The sequence below is a fragment of the Lepidochelys kempii genome, chromosome 1, assembly GCF_965140285.1.
Source record: "Lepidochelys kempii isolate rLepKem1 chromosome 1, rLepKem1.hap1, whole genome shotgun sequence".
NCBI lineage: Eukaryota > Metazoa > Chordata > Testudines > Cheloniidae > Lepidochelys > Lepidochelys kempii.
The window spans coordinates 236,890,088-236,905,577 of NC_136380.1; the positions used below are offsets into that span (position 1 = coordinate 236,890,088).

The 15,490-nt window shown below is 41.5% G+C and overlaps 1 protein-coding gene across 30 annotated transcripts in view; it reads right to left on the reverse strand.

Moving 5' to 3' along the window:
* The window catches only part of PLEKHA5 (pleckstrin homology domain containing A5), a 273,038-nt gene that overhangs the window by 150,248 nt on the left and 107,300 nt on the right, over positions 1-15,490 (reverse strand). Inside the window, exon 4 of one of the 30 annotated variants that reach the window (XR_012155751.1) lies at positions 8,030-8,105. The exons of 28 other annotated variants lie outside the window; for them this stretch is intronic. Coding sequence is in view for 1 of the 2 variants with exons in the window: in XM_073318805.2 (XP_073174906.1) it covers positions 12,387-12,406 (20 nt within the window). In the remaining variant the exon portion in view is untranslated. Of the gene's footprint in view, positions 1-8,029; positions 8,106-12,386; positions 12,495-15,490 lie in introns of those variants that run through there. One more of the 30 variants, XM_073318805.2, reaches the window with a different exon arrangement.

Sequence of the window (15,490 nt, forward strand, 5' to 3'; positions counted from 1 at the left end):
GAGGGATTATTTTCAGGAACTAAATAAAAAGCAAAGCTCTCACTCATTTTGGCTTAAATACCTAGGCTTGGAAGGATTAGATTTATTGGTAAATGGTGATTTTACCCTACACACAGATGTAACATATTTCCATCGACAATCTAAATTTACAGGTAGACAAAGAAAAACGTTGTGAGAACTTATACAAAGTAAACACCCTTAAAATCAAACTAATATTTTGACATGTGATGTTGACAATCTGTGTTTTAACAATTATAAAGCTTTTACTTTTTGAATCTCTGCAACTGTCATTAATTGTCTGATCCCCTCAGTTTCCCACCACTATGAAAATTTAAATTGATACAAATAGAAACTGCTTAAAAGTAAACAGACATTTCCCATCAAAATTATAAAACAAAAACATCAAATACTGCCAAGCCTATAAATAGTACATAGATTATAAATTCATCATCTCACCCAGAGAAAAAAGTTGTTTAACCATTGGCAATACTCAGTTCCCTAAATCATTATGTGCTTTGCATTAGCAATTAAGTCTGTACGAAGAAAAAGAATAATTATTCAGAGTATTTGAACTTCTCATTTTATCAGTACAGGAGATGCAAACAACCTTAAGTCCTAAACCTGCAATCAAAATATGCTCAAAATATTTATTTACCAAACAACCTGGAAGTGTCAAAGGGCCCAATTTTGCAATCAGTGACAAAAAACAGAAGTCTGGGGACAGTCAACTAGAGGTGAACAAAGGAATATCTACAAATATTCAGGATTTGTCCTTTAAAAAAACCCCACTAATTCACTGATGCAAAGCCCTACTGTAAAATTTGTTGCACTAGTGCAAAAGAAGTTACGTGCACTGTAAGCACTTAGAGCAGTCTATGTGGGGGAACTGACTGGCACAGCTATTCTGGAATAGGTATTCCACAATGGGAAAATGTATGTGTCTTAACTGAAAATTTCTGTTCTTACAGTAATGAGGACTACAAATCCATGACAGAATCTCTGCTCTCCATGCAGCCTTGGAGGTAGACCAAACCTGTCAATTGTTGGCAAGGGAGGTGTGGCTCCAACTCCGAGAAACTACCAGTAGAGATACTTCCACAGCCTAGGAAAACCAACTACTCCATGTAAGGATAATTAAGCATTAAAACAAAACAGAACAATCTTCCTACAGAGAAAGAAATTCAATGAGCAACAAACTGAATGTCAATTAATAATATAATACCTTTATCCAATTAACTGCCCATGCAGGGTGGCTTAGATCTATGGACCTCATTACTCCAAGAAAGGACATTTTTAGACAAGTCATGGATACATTTTCCAGTTCTTACCTGTAATGAGGGCCACAGATCCACAACATTGGGATTTTCAAAGTAGCGTCCACTGGAGAGAGGGAAAGGAGAGACACTATATACAGTTATGTACAGATGTGGAAGGGAATAACCTCTTCCGAGCAGTTACTGAGATATTACAGCTTGGAGCACCCATTTACCAAAAGCAGCATAAGGTGATGCCTGAACACCCAACCTGTAGAATTTTGAAGAAAGTTTGAACACATGACAAAGTAGCAGATCTACAGATGAGACTTCTGGCAACACAGCTTTGCTTATGGTCTATCTGTTCATGAAGTGCCACAGTTCTACAGAGTGGAAGGAGTTATGCTTTTCTACTTGTATGTTTGAGAGAGAGTTAAAATATTGGATCTGGAAACGTAGAATTCCAAAGCCTTCTTTCCCTGACACCAGATAAAGTATTTGTCCTAACTGAGCTGTAAGGTGAACATGTACTTGGAGAGCTCTGCTGACATTGAAAGTATGCCACAATTTCTCTTTTAGGTGCAATAGAGCTGGGCAAAGGGATGGAAAGACAATTTCCTATACTTTGTGGAGCATGGAGTTAGTCTTTGGCATGAAGACCAGGTCAGTTCAGAATACTACTTTTTCTTTATGGAAGTTGCAGAACTCAGCTTCCAGGAAAAGAGTACCTAAATCAAACAAGTGCAAACTAACATGATTGCTATCAAAAAGGTCACCATAATGGTTCAGAAGTAATGAGACACCTTCATGAATGATTCAAATGGAGAGCCTGTAATGGCACTGAGAACCAGATAAGTTCATTTAAAAGAACTCTGTGCACTTCGGGAGAATGTAGAAAAGATGCTGCTTTTAAAAAAGCCACAACACTGGACATTTGGATAAGATGAAATCTGCCTCTTGCCTGCCACTCTGGAGGGTCTGAACTGCCAGGCCTAGCCAAAGTCCATTTAAGAAATTCATGAATTTGTACTACCAATGCAGACATAGGGGGCAAGACTCTTACCCTGGTATCAGTGGGCAAACCTCAAGCAGGCCCTTGAATACAGAGGAGTTAAGATTTATTTTTGGGAGCAAAAATTGTGGATATTAGCTCTCTGAATAATCTCATTGGTTTAAGAAGCTCTCAAGAGCCAGGCACCCCCTCCTGCACCTCAACCCCAATTTTGTGAGCATTCATGGTCCACCATACAATTTCTATTCCCTGATGTGGCTGCTATTGCCCACTATTGCCTCATCTAGGAAGGAAGATGTAGAAGCCCCCATGGGCACAGGTTCCTCCTGACCCTCCAATTCACGGGGTTCCTACCCCAGTGATGCTGTCTGCACGATGCCAACACGGGGTCGGGCACCGATCCTTTTGGATGTTTCCTTACTATTGAGGAAGATGGGGGCCCCCGCCCATTCAAGGCAACGGACAGGGACCTGGAGCTTGGCCCCTGGGCTTGATGGTATGCCCATGGGGTCCAGAATGGCCACTGTATGGGAGCCTGCCATTGAAAAAGACAGAGCACCACAGGGACCTGGTGTGTGTCCTCTCACCGAGAACGGTGCCTGCTCCACCTGGTGATATAGGACTCTGGCACCGAGAACCAGTCCAACCTTGAGGACCACGCGGATGCCATGCAGGAGGAGAGGGGGAACATTGCCAAAGCATGGCTGGTTTGCCCTTGGAGAGAACTGGCCCCTTGTGAGGTTCCAGTGCCAGAGACTGCTGGGCCGTCATCTCTATAAGGTCCCTTCCGGCCTCAAATATGTCCTGGGTAGATGGCATATCCAGCTCCCCCATCTGGCTTTCTCACGCCTGGGGAGTCCATCTGGACTGGACTCGATGGTTCTGCCCGTGCGGCCAGAGTCAGTGGTGTCGGTTTCGTCTGAGCAGGAGCTGAGTGTCCCAGCATGAGACACACACTGCAGGCCCAGTCGCACTCCACTACTCTGTTAGAAATTCCCCCCTCTTGGCTCTTCTTTGCTTCTTATGCGCCAGTGCCGAGAGGTCACAGAGGTTGTCTTTGGTGCCGGAAAGCGTCAGTGCCACAAGTCCTTGGGTGCTGGGTCCTTTGCCAGTGCCGCGGCCTCCCTTACTGACGCTGACACGGTCTGTGCAGGCTTCTGACAGGACGCATAGGGTTTGAAGCCTTGAGACCGAGGCATGCCCCCAGTCCCTGAAGGGGACAGCCTGTGGGGTAGAGAGGTACCCCCCCAAAAAACTTTACTAACTACACTAAAAACTAACAATACTATGCTAATAAAACTATTTACAAAACAAAGAAAGGGAATGCAAGGGAATGGCTTGCCTGAGGCAAGAGAGAAAGGAACTGAAGAGGCGGCGGGTCGGGAGGGACCTATATACATCGCTATAAATGTGCACTCCAGGGGCTCCACAGCCAACCTGACGGGTACCGCTAGTGGAAAACCCTTCCAACAACTGTGCATGTGGCGCGCCCATACCTACTTGGAATTGACATAAGCAATCACTTGAAGAAAAACTTCATGTTTCAAGTAGGAGGCAAAAAGATCTACTGCTAGGGACCAAATTCCTTTACCAGTAGATGAAAACACCTATGGGTATAGTTCCCATTATGAATCATCTAACTCAGACCTCAGTGGTTCAGGAGCCAAATTAGCAATCAACATTACCCGAAAAAAGCCACAGTAGTGTGAATTCATTGTTTCATTTACTATTTTTACATATATCAGGATGCTTTGTAGAATATCTAGTCAGTCATTTTACAGTGAGAATTCATTTTATTTTAAACACCCACCCACCCACAATACACACACATACATAACCCCCCCCCCGCCCCCCAAGTATTCTACAATTGGTTAACAACACAGTAAAAGCACCCTGATTTAATTATTTACCAAATCACACGGTGTTTTAATATGTGCTGCAAAGAGCTGCAGGAGACACATTAAAAAGTCTCCAGAGTCTCAGTTTGAGTATCACTAATCTAACTTACATCAGCTGAACCACTTGGCCATAACATTAGTTATTTCTTAGATGCAAAGGAAGCAAATAGACTGCTTATCTTCCTCCGCCCAAATCATCAGCACATGAAGGATAGTCCAGATAAGGGAGCAAGTCGTGAGATCTTACTGGATTGTCCTGAGCTCTCACCAGCTTATATTGTGCTTGCTCTCTTATTTGGAACACATCCCCTGGACACACTTTGATTCTGTGTGAACACCCCCATCCTTCCTGGTTTGCATCTGCGAAGACAACTGTCCTTACTGGTTCTCTTATTGGAAAGCCTGGCTTGAAGCTGCTTGAACTCATCTGCCATATGAATGACCTTAGAATCTTCCTAGGGAAAGATACCTTCACTGAAGGAAAGATATGCAATAGCTCAGGGAGGTATAAGGAGCAGCCCAATAGTGGCCTCATGTGAGTACAGGGCCACAAAGAATATCCAGAGGAGACCACTGATCCCAGCAGAGACAGAAACATACAAATGGGTACACTGCCCTTGAGAGGTTGACTGTTTTAATAACATCCCTCAGTTTCTCCCGTCTTTACTGAAATAAGGAACACTGTAGACAGTGTGTCTCCACACAGATAGGGAATCTGCTTAGATCAGTGGTTTTCAAACTTTTTTTCCTGGCGACCCAGTTGAAGAAAATTGTTGATGCCTGTGACCCAACTAAGATGAGGATGAGGGATTTGGGATGTGGGAGGGGCTTAGGGCTGGGGCAGAGGGTTAGGGTGCAGGGGTGAGAGCTGCAGGGTGGGACCAAGAATGAGGAGGTCAAGGTGTGGGAGGAGAGCTTTGGGCTAAGGTACGAGAGGGGGTCAGGGCTCTGGGCTGGGGGTGCAAGCTCCGGGGTGGGGCTGGGGATTAGGGGTTTGGGGTGCAGGAAGGAGCTCCAAGTTTGGTGGGCTCAGGGATGGGGCAGGGGGTTGGGGTGCAGTAGGGGGTCAGGACTCTGGGCTGGTACCAGGGATGAGGGATTTGGAGTGCAGGAAGGGGCTCTGGGTTTGGGGGGGGCTCAGGGCTGGGGCAGGGGCTTACCTCCAGCAGCTCCCAGTCAGCGGTGCAGCTGGGGTGCAGAGGCAGGCTTCCCGCCTCTCCTGACACTGCGGACTGTGTTGCGCCCTGGAAGTGGCCACTAGCAGGTCCAGCTCCTAGGCGGAGGTCCGCAAGCAGCTCCACACTGCTCTGGCCCACAGGCTCCTCCCCCTGCTCCCACTGGCCGGACTGACCAGAGCCGCTGCGACCCAGTCCCTTCCATTCCGCGACCCACGATTTGAAAACCACCGGCTTAGATTGTATTAAACTGATTTTCACAGACCCGTGACTCTGCAGCATCCTTTTCACCTGGGTAACATGTATGACTTACTCTGGATGAGGCCTTGGATAAGAGGGTCACATAGGAAGGTAAACACAAATGCCAGACACTACCAAAACTTTTGTAAACACTTAGCAGTCCTGTTGCTAAACCAAAGGGCCTGTATTGGTACTTTTGTGCTGTCTGCATGCCCTGACTTCTCCACTTCCTCAGGGAGGACTCCTCCCCACCCCTTTCTTTAAATTTTGCTCCGCACTAGGGAAGAGACACTCTGCCTGCCTGCAGCTAAAGAGGCAGATGATATTTGTACTGGCAGTTTCTCAGAACTGGGGCCAATCTCTCCTGCTACTAATTGACAAGTTTGGTCTGCATAAAGCAGAAACTCAACATCGAGGATCTGTGGACCTCATTACAAATAAAAGCTATTCCAAAATAACTCCCCTATGTGAGCACACTATTCAGAAATTTTTTAAAAAGTTACCTTATTCCAGAATACTTACTTTGTTTGGGAAGATGAGTAATTATTTCAGAATAAAATCACTTATTCGAGAACACACAGTGTCTAAGTGGGGGTTACTTTGGAATAGATAAATTGTATCAGCACAGCTGTAGAAGAATGGGCAATCTAGAATTACTGTGCTTTTCAGCTTCTCCCCATGTAGACAAGGTCTTAGTATCCTACTTGGTGAAGTCACTTATGTTAGAGCAGCACATCTACACTAGGTGTTTGTACTGGTGTTAACTACATATGTGCACAACATCCCATCATAGACAAGCCTTCAGTATAAAGCCACTTACACAATATCAGAGCTTAAACTCTTTATGGCTGTAGAAAAGCAGTAAGGTAACAGGGATAAAAGGAAACTTTGATAGTGTGGACCACTTAGAGCAGGGGTGGGCAAACTTTTTGACCCGAGGGCCATATCAGGGTTACAAAATGGTATCAAGGGCCAGGTAGGCAAGGCTGTGCCTCCCCAAACAGCCTGGCGCCTGCCCCCTATCCGGCCCCTCCCACTTCCCACCCCGACTGCCCCTCAGAACCCTCAACCCCCTGCTCCTTGTCCCCTGACCGCCCCCTCCCAGGATCCCCCTCCCCTAACCAACCCCCCGGGACCCACCTCCATCCAACCCCCAGCTCCCTGTCTCCTGACTGCCCCCCCGCCCCCATAACCTCCGCCCCATCCAACCGCCCCCCGTCCCCTGACTGCCCCCCAGGACCTCCTCCCTTACCCTTATGAAGCCGCTCAGAGCAGCAGGACATGCTTATTTGAAAGCCTGGGAGGTGGGCGGGCGCACGCCGCGCTGCCTGTGCGGTGGCATAGCTGCAGGGGAAGGGGAACAGCAGGGGAGAGGTCGGGGGTTAGCCTCCCCGGCTGGGAGCTCAGAGGCCAGGCAGAATGGTCCCGCGAGCCGGATGTGGCCCGCGGGCCATAGTTTGCCCACCCCTGACAGAGTCTGTATCTATCAAAGTACATACGTTTTAGAAAACAAAAGCATGGCAGTGACCTGGTTGCTGCATTCCCACGCCTTGGGAAGCTTAATTTTTGCTAAATTCTTAAAGAACTGCATACGTGTGTCAAAACTAGTTTTATTAGCAATCTAAACAATTAGTAACTCGTTTTCAACAGGAAAAATTAACTACAGTTTACCATATGTTGCATTACTCATTTCACCAGTAAACATGCACAGACAGAAAAGATTTCTGAATCATTAACTTTCCCTAGGGAAGCAAAAATGAACACCTACTTGCCTCACTTTTTTCTTTCAGATTACAGAAATATTCTTTGGGAAGAACTGATGTTAGGCTGCTCTGGAAGACCGTCACTCTCCCAAAACTTCTGTAAACACTCTCAGTCCCACTGCTAAACCAAAGGGCCTGGATTGGTAGAGTTGTGCTCCCAGAGCAAAGTTGAGAAAGCATCTGCGAGACTGCTAACCTGGGTTATGGACATGGGCATCCTTCAAGTCTATTGAGGTCATGCAGTACAACTTTTTAGTTGTTGCAGTGCTTCCCAATCACCGTATTAAATTTCTTCAGTAAGAAATTTTTGGTATCACTGGGATTCCAGGCACTACAAGGCAGCAACAATAAGGGGAGTGTTACTACTACAGACCAGACCTACGTAGTTGCTGGCATTTTAACCTCTGGCTTGTATAGACCTGCTCTGATCAGTCACGTGATAGGACACTTAAAATACCGGCAGCTGCCCACAGCCACATCTATACTGCTGCTACCACTAGTGGGAAGTTGTAAGAAAATAAGTCTTAGTGCAGCCAGTGGACACAATTTCTTACCATCCTATTGGGACTGTGATCATGCACCAGTATTAAGGCATCATAAATAGCAGCAAACTTCAAAAAACCAACCCTGCAATCTATCCCTCCACTCACAATCAGCAACTATTTATGGTTACCAATAATGCTCTTACTTTTTTGTCTCATCCAAATCTCTCCAACAGCAATGGGAAAAATATTCTTCTGGATTGTAAACCCTTAAAAGATTATCTGGAAAGGGAAGAAAACACTGGATTTGTGCCATTTTAAGTGTATTTGATGTATAAAGAAAGGCCTGACATTTTTTATAATTTAGTCACAAAATTCCTGCATAAAGGTGACCTCCAAGTGAAAAAAATGGGTTTGTCCCCCGTACCCCCGCTTCTTTGATGCGTAAAGAAGGTCTGAAAGGTTTTTTGTTTTGTTTATTAAAGTGGTTTCTTTTGTGCTTTTTTTCATTAGGAATTTAGGTCCTGTTGGGCTTCCACGATTTAAGAACTAGCAAAATGTTAATATCACAAAAGTAAAAAGAGTGAAAGATGAGCAATTGACAAAGGGATTTTCAGTGAGACTGCTTAAAAGCATGTTTTTTTGTTAGCACAATGGTAAAGTAACATTTTGGAGAAATGACATCTTTAATAAAGACCCAACATCCTCAATATTTTAATTAAAGTATTGGAGCTCACAACAAAATGTTCCAGACACCTCCAACAGGTCTTCCAACATAACCAAGGAAGAACAAGTTTGACAGTTGTATTTTTCCTTCAAAATATCACTAAAAAAAATTAAAATACATTTAAAAAATTCAGGCTACCTTTATGCATTTTAAAGCAGAAAAACAGCACAAGCCAAACTTATAATTCTTTGTAGATTACCTGTAATAAGAAGAAAAAACTCTTGTTTAAAATATTTGTAACCTGAACAAAAAACCTATCAGTATTGCCAGTACATATGGGCAATATAAATCAGTGATAATTGAGGACTTTGTTGCTGTTACATTAAAACTAGACTTAATATTTCTGTATGTACGTATTTTACTGAAATAAATGGTTTTGGGTAACAAAGTAGATAAAAAGTAGATTCCAGAAAACTAACACAAATAAATTATGCACAAAACAGATTAAAAAAAAATCTATAGAGGAATTAGATATTATTGTAAGCTTCTGAAAAGTTAGTGTGTTAACAGTTTTTTTTTTTAATTCAGTATCAATTTAACTGCTATTTATAATGACTTTTCCTCATTTTTAGGGAGAAATAGCTATGTATTTAAACTGAACTTGTAAGGAGCTAGCAGAGGGATGTTCTGTTTACACCTTCATTTACTGCTTGGTTGACAGCAAGGCAAATAATTTGCTCAAAATTCATAACTCTTATTGGAAACTTGCCAGCTAGCTCCTAAATTTTTACTTCTGAGATGCCATCTCAATTTTTAACCAACAGAAAATAAAACGTGTAGTGATAAAAGTAACAGCTGGAGGGGAAAAAAAAGTCTCTACACCAAATTGGGAGCTTCACTTGCCTAAATATATTTTAGCAAATGGAAACATTTTAACAAACTTTTATCTGCTCAGCTCCAAAGAATGTGTGTATTTACTTTTGCAAGATCAAAAAAGATTATTTGTTTTTCCTTTGCCCACAGTATCAAGGTATGAAAAATTCATGTTGGTATTTCAATATGGGAAAATTAAAACCCCCACTATAAAATAAACTCAGAACTACTTAGATCTGCTAGCGTGTGCACAAATTTCTTTCTTGTGAACATGGCTACAAATGAAACTTGTTTCTACATGCAAGTAGAGAGGAAATAATCAGAAAAATCCCATCTAGTGTTCACATCTCTGATTATCTACAAGTTCTATCATGCTTCCACACTCTGCACTGTGTTCATGAAGCACATGATTTCAACAGGGATCAAATTATTTTAATGTAATTGTGGTTTCAACAAAAGATGAAATATTCCTCATGGAAGAGTCATGCTGATACAACAGGTTCAATTAAATCACATAAAACTTAAAATCACTAAGAATACTTTAAATGTCATTTGTCAAGTGAAGTACACTATTTTAATCCTTTAACATTCCTGGAAACAATTCCAGTAGTGATATTACATTAAAAATGTCAGGGTGTTTCAATCAAGTTAGCTTTCTGAAGATTATTTAAAAGCATTTGCTCAGATTTATTAAATAGTTTAGGAGTTACTTTTCAGAGCCCACTTATATATTACATCCTTTTTTTCTCGTGAACAAGGCAGTTACTACTGTAGGTGGTAGAAATAAAATGGCTGGATCATTAAATCCCAGTCTCCCCACGCTCTGACTCAGACTCAAGAACAAATCCAAGACAAGTGACTCTCACTTTGCAGGTTAATAGAAACCTTAAGTTTCACATTCACATTGTGTGATACAATTAGTCCTGCATAGTAACTGTTTAAGAAATCCTTTTCTCATCATTTCAGTTACTTTTCTTTTACTAGAAATCAGAGCAAAAGTTATCTTTTCTAATTTAAGAGGAATATCTGTCTTTTCTCTCTTGTAAATAAAAGTAGCACAGCTGACATGCATGCAAAATACAAGGGGCGGGGGGAGGGGAGGAGGAGGAAGGGAGAAAAGAGACATCCAGTGCCCTGATCTCCAGTTAACTTAGCACTGGGAACACTGCTTTGTTTTTGCATCTGACTTGTGTGAAAATTGACCTTATGATCGATCCCTCAATGATTGAAATTAAAATACTTATTTGCTATCCTCTTACCACTTTATACAAAACTTGATGTCTACACCAAATTGATACTAAATTTCACTCCCCCCTTCATCTTCTATAACATTTAAGCAGCATCTCTAATAGGGAAAAAATTATAGGGTTTATTGGGCGGAGACCAATCAGCAATAGAATAATCCAGTGGATTACCAAATTTAAAAAATAAACAGATATAAAACACATGCAGCAGAAACATTTAAACTCATTCTAGAAAGCTTAACAAAATATATTATAAATGCAGATATTTGTACCAGTGTATTAAAGAAATTACGTATTTCCTTCAATTATTTTTAGCTCTGGCTGGAAATTCACCACAAGTGAAAACCAGAGCTACAAAAAAGGTTACTGCAATAGCAAGCAGTCAAACCATATCACTAACGTGATACTAATTCTATAACAATACAGTATCACCAAGTATTACACCAGAAACAGTAAGTCAAAGATGGCACACATGAAGTGACACACAGAGTCAGTTTCTGAAAGCTAATATTACATTCACCTAGCTACATAAAGAACTGATTCAGATCATACATATTTGATCCTGAACTTACTACTCTGCTGAAATCTAACATCTACAAAGATTAGTTTCATTACTCTCTAGGAACTCCAGAAAATTGGATTAGATGGGTTTACGTTTATTTATCCATCAAGACCTGATATCCTTATTGTGATAAATATGCAGGCTTTTTTCATAAAATATACCTGTTTATGTATTTATAGATATACCAGTCAAATTTCCCGTCCTTAAAAATAGAACGCTTAATAGGCTTTTAAAATAATTTTCTTAACATTTGAATCTGCTCAAGGGTTTTTGGAATGTAAAGTGTTGACAGCAAGCTACCATTAGAAGGCTTCCCTTCAAGGGTTTTGTCCAGTGCCTGGAAAATGAAAGCGAGATATCCTATATTACCTTTGTAATAAGAAAAAAATCAGTTTGAATGACATAGGAATATGCTTCAGATACCTCATGCCTGAAAAGCTGCAAATAGACATGCAGAGTTTGCCAAATAGACATGCAGAGTTTGCCATACAATACAACATGGTACACTTTATGACAGGGTTCACAGCTCAAAGTACAAGGTTTAAAAGGTATCTTTGCAGTTTATGTAGCTTCTTTGAGAATGGATCAGATTTTCCTCTTCCGTTCTGTATATTTGTCACAAACACTCCTACTTCAACATATGTAATATTTGTTATACGGTCAGATCCTAGCACTACCTTTATTATGTTCTGTGATACACTTGAAGCTACTTATTTTGAGGTATTCCTATTGTTGCACACTAATTTAAAAAAATGTTTGAAAACTCACAATGAGCTATAGAACTAAACAGCAGTAATTATGAATTGTATATTCTATGTATGAAAAGATTCAAACCACAGACAAGCACACTGCGTGGCTGCAGCTTTCATATCAGTGATTTTGATAGTAGTAATTTAAACTACTTTACATACAGTACGCAAGTTTCCTCTAATAGCAGTTCATTTAAAAAGTTAAAAAAAGCAATACTGAAATTATATTTAAAAATACTAATCCTTCAAGCTACATACACTTATCAATAGCAATCTGAAATAAGTAGCTATTATTGTTCCAAGTTCAAACTGAGTTCTCAACTTTTAACTTCTCATGTAAATTATACAGTCTCTAAGGCACCTCAAATTCAAATTCATACAAAGCAAAACTTGTTTTTTCCCCCAAGAAAGCCGGTCACTTACAGTCATTAGCTGATGAAATGTATCCAAAACACAAGAATTACTCACCAGTCTTCAGGGAAATTCATTCTCTACCAAAAGCTTCACACACAAACAACAAAAACACTTGGAAACGATGTGAGGCAAAGCCCTTTTGTCTTTGAAGCTGCTCCCCAATGAGCACTGCACAGCCCTGACACCGAGAAAAAGCATCCTTTAGCTGTCAGGGTTCCTAGCCTCACTAGAAAACTGATACCAGAGTGATGTCACACTGCTTCTCTAATGTTATTGCAGCTCCAAATCACTAACTCAGTTCTCTCCAATGAGAAATCGTTACCAATAAGTGTTATGAAACAAGATGTACTGAGCAACGTAAGCTATTTTCAACAAAAACTGAAACCAAGAGTATAGATTTTAAACATTACAGCTTGCAGAGGCAAAATACTGAAGTCCAATTAGTTTAAAAAACAGTATCAAATTATGTTACACAAACAGCAAATCTTTTACTTTAGTTTCACTTCTGAGACTGGGTTTCTATATGCAGCTTGAATTGCTCATAAAATACTGACTCATTTTGAAATTTCATCCTGTACTTAGGGATGCGAAGGAAGAAAATCACTGAATATAGTAACTATGTTTTGTATCTTGCGGTAAACAGTGATTCATATTCCATTTTCCCCACAAAACGAGGCAATAAAGGTCTGAAATTTTTAATCAAAATACACTAACAGATTTTAGACTTTTCTTTAAAAAAAAAATCACTCCTGAAAGTACACAATTTTAAAAGAGATTCAAATCACCCTAATAGCAATTACTATAAAACAAATTATTGCTCTGTAATGGGGTCAGCACCCACCTCTCGCAAGCGCTCCCTTTTCTCTGGCCAATAGTGCCAGCAAACACAGTTGTTTCTCGGGGAGGCACCCACCTCTCATGGATGTCTCCCTTTCTCTCGGTTAGGTGTGAGCCTTCTTTTCTTTATTGATCTTACATCAGGGTGGCACCTGCCTCTCTCAAGAGCGCACACATCCCGGCTGCTAGCTCTCTCTTTTGAGGTTTGGTCTACCAGAGAAAATTAAGTCTGCTTAGGTTTATTGCTCAGGGATGAGAAAAATCCACACCCTTGAGCAGTGTACTTAAGCTGACTTAATCTTCACTGTAGACAGCACTAGGTTGATGGAAGAATTCTTCTGTCAAACTAGCTACCACCTCTCAAGGAGGTGGATTACCTACACCAATGGGAGAATCCCTCCCATCAGCATAGATAGTGTCTACACCTAAGTACCACAAGCTGCACCGCTGTAGCATTTGAAGTGTAGCCATACCCTAAAAAGCTCACATGGTTGGGTGGAGATACCCTAATGTTAACCCATCACCAGCTGGCATGATGTTAAAACACAACAGCCTTTTCAATACAGTGTGCTGAGTTGCATTTAATGTAATTTTATGTCATTAGTTTCATAGATTCATAGATATTTAGGTCAGAAGGGACCATTATGATCATCTAGTCTGACCTCCTGCACAATGCAGGCCACAGAATTTCACCCACCACTCCTAAAAATGACCTCACACCTATATCTGTGCTATTGAAGTCCTCAAATTGTAGTTTGAAGACCTCAAGGAGCAGAGAATCCTCCAGCAAGTTAATAAATGTTCAAAGACTACATAATTTGCCAGTGTAGATAAAGCCTTGGATTGCTGATTTGCACTTGATGGAATTGCTGAGATGAGTTTCTGAGTATGTTCCCTGTCTCTCCCGCTAACTTCCCTTCAGATCCAGAGTAAGGACGACTTCCTGGTCTGGGAAGTTGTGGATACCACAAGGTCCTGTTGCAGAAGATACGGACTCCCTTACAAAGCATCTGATAAGAATAGAAATGTAAAGTTTCACAGTAGCAGCCATGTTAATCTGTATCCGCAAAAAGAACAGGAGTACTTGTGGCACTTTAGAGACTAACAAATTTGAGCATAAGCTTTTGTGGGCTACAGCCCACTTCATCTGATGCATAGAATGGAACATATAGTAAGAAGATAGATAGATAGATAGATATACACATACTGAGAACATGAAAAGGTGGAAGTAGCCATACCAACTGTAGGAGGCTAATTAATTAAGATAAGATTTTATCAGCAGGAGAAAAAAAACTTTTGCAGTGATAATCAAGATGGCCAATTTAGACAGTTGACATGAAGTTGTGAGGTTACTTAACTTAAGGAAATAGATTCAATTTGTGTAATGACTCAGCCACACCCAGTCTCTATTCAAACCCCAGTTAAGGCTATGTAGTTTGCATATTAATTCAAGCTCAGCAGTTTCTCGTTGGAGTCTGTTTTCGAAGCTTTTCTGTTGCAAAATTGCCACCTTTAAGTCTGTTACTGAGTGACCAGAGAGGTTGAAGTGTTCTCCTACCGGTTTTTGAATGTTATTAGTCCTTATGTCAGATGTGTGTCCATTCATTCTTTTGCGTAGAGACTGTCCAGTTTGGTCAACGTACATGGCAGAGGGGCATTGCTGGCACATGATGGCGTATATCACATTGGTAGATGTGCAGGTGAATGAGCCCCTGAAGGCGTGGCTAATGTGAGTAGGTCCTATGATGGTGTCACTTGAATAAATATGTGGACAGAGTTGGCACCGGGCTTTGTTGCAAGGATAGGTTCCTGGGTTAGTGGTTTTGTTGTGTAGTTGGAGGAGAGTATTTGCTTCAGGTTGGGGGCTGTCTGTAAGCGAGGACTGGATATTTTTTCAGAATAGGTTGTAGATCCTTGATGGTGCGCTGGATAGGTTTTAGTTGGGGGCTGAAGGTGACGGCTAGTGGCGTTCTGTTATTTTCATTGTTGGGCCTGTCCTGTAGTAAGTAACTTCTGGGTACTCTTCTGGCTCTGTCAATCTGTTTCTTCACTTCAGCAGGTGGGTATTGTAGTTTTAAGACTGCTTGAGAGAGATCTTGTAGGTGTTTGTCTCTGTCTGAGTGATTGGAGCAAATGCAGTTGTATCGTAGAGCTTGGCTGTAGACAATGGATCGTCTGGATGGAAGCTGGAGGCATGTAGGTAAGTACAGCGATCAGTAAGTTTCCAGCATAGGGTGGTGTTTGTGTGACCATCGCTTATTAGCACTGTAGCATCTAGGAAATGGACCGCTTGTGTGGACTGGTCTAGGCTGAGGTTGATG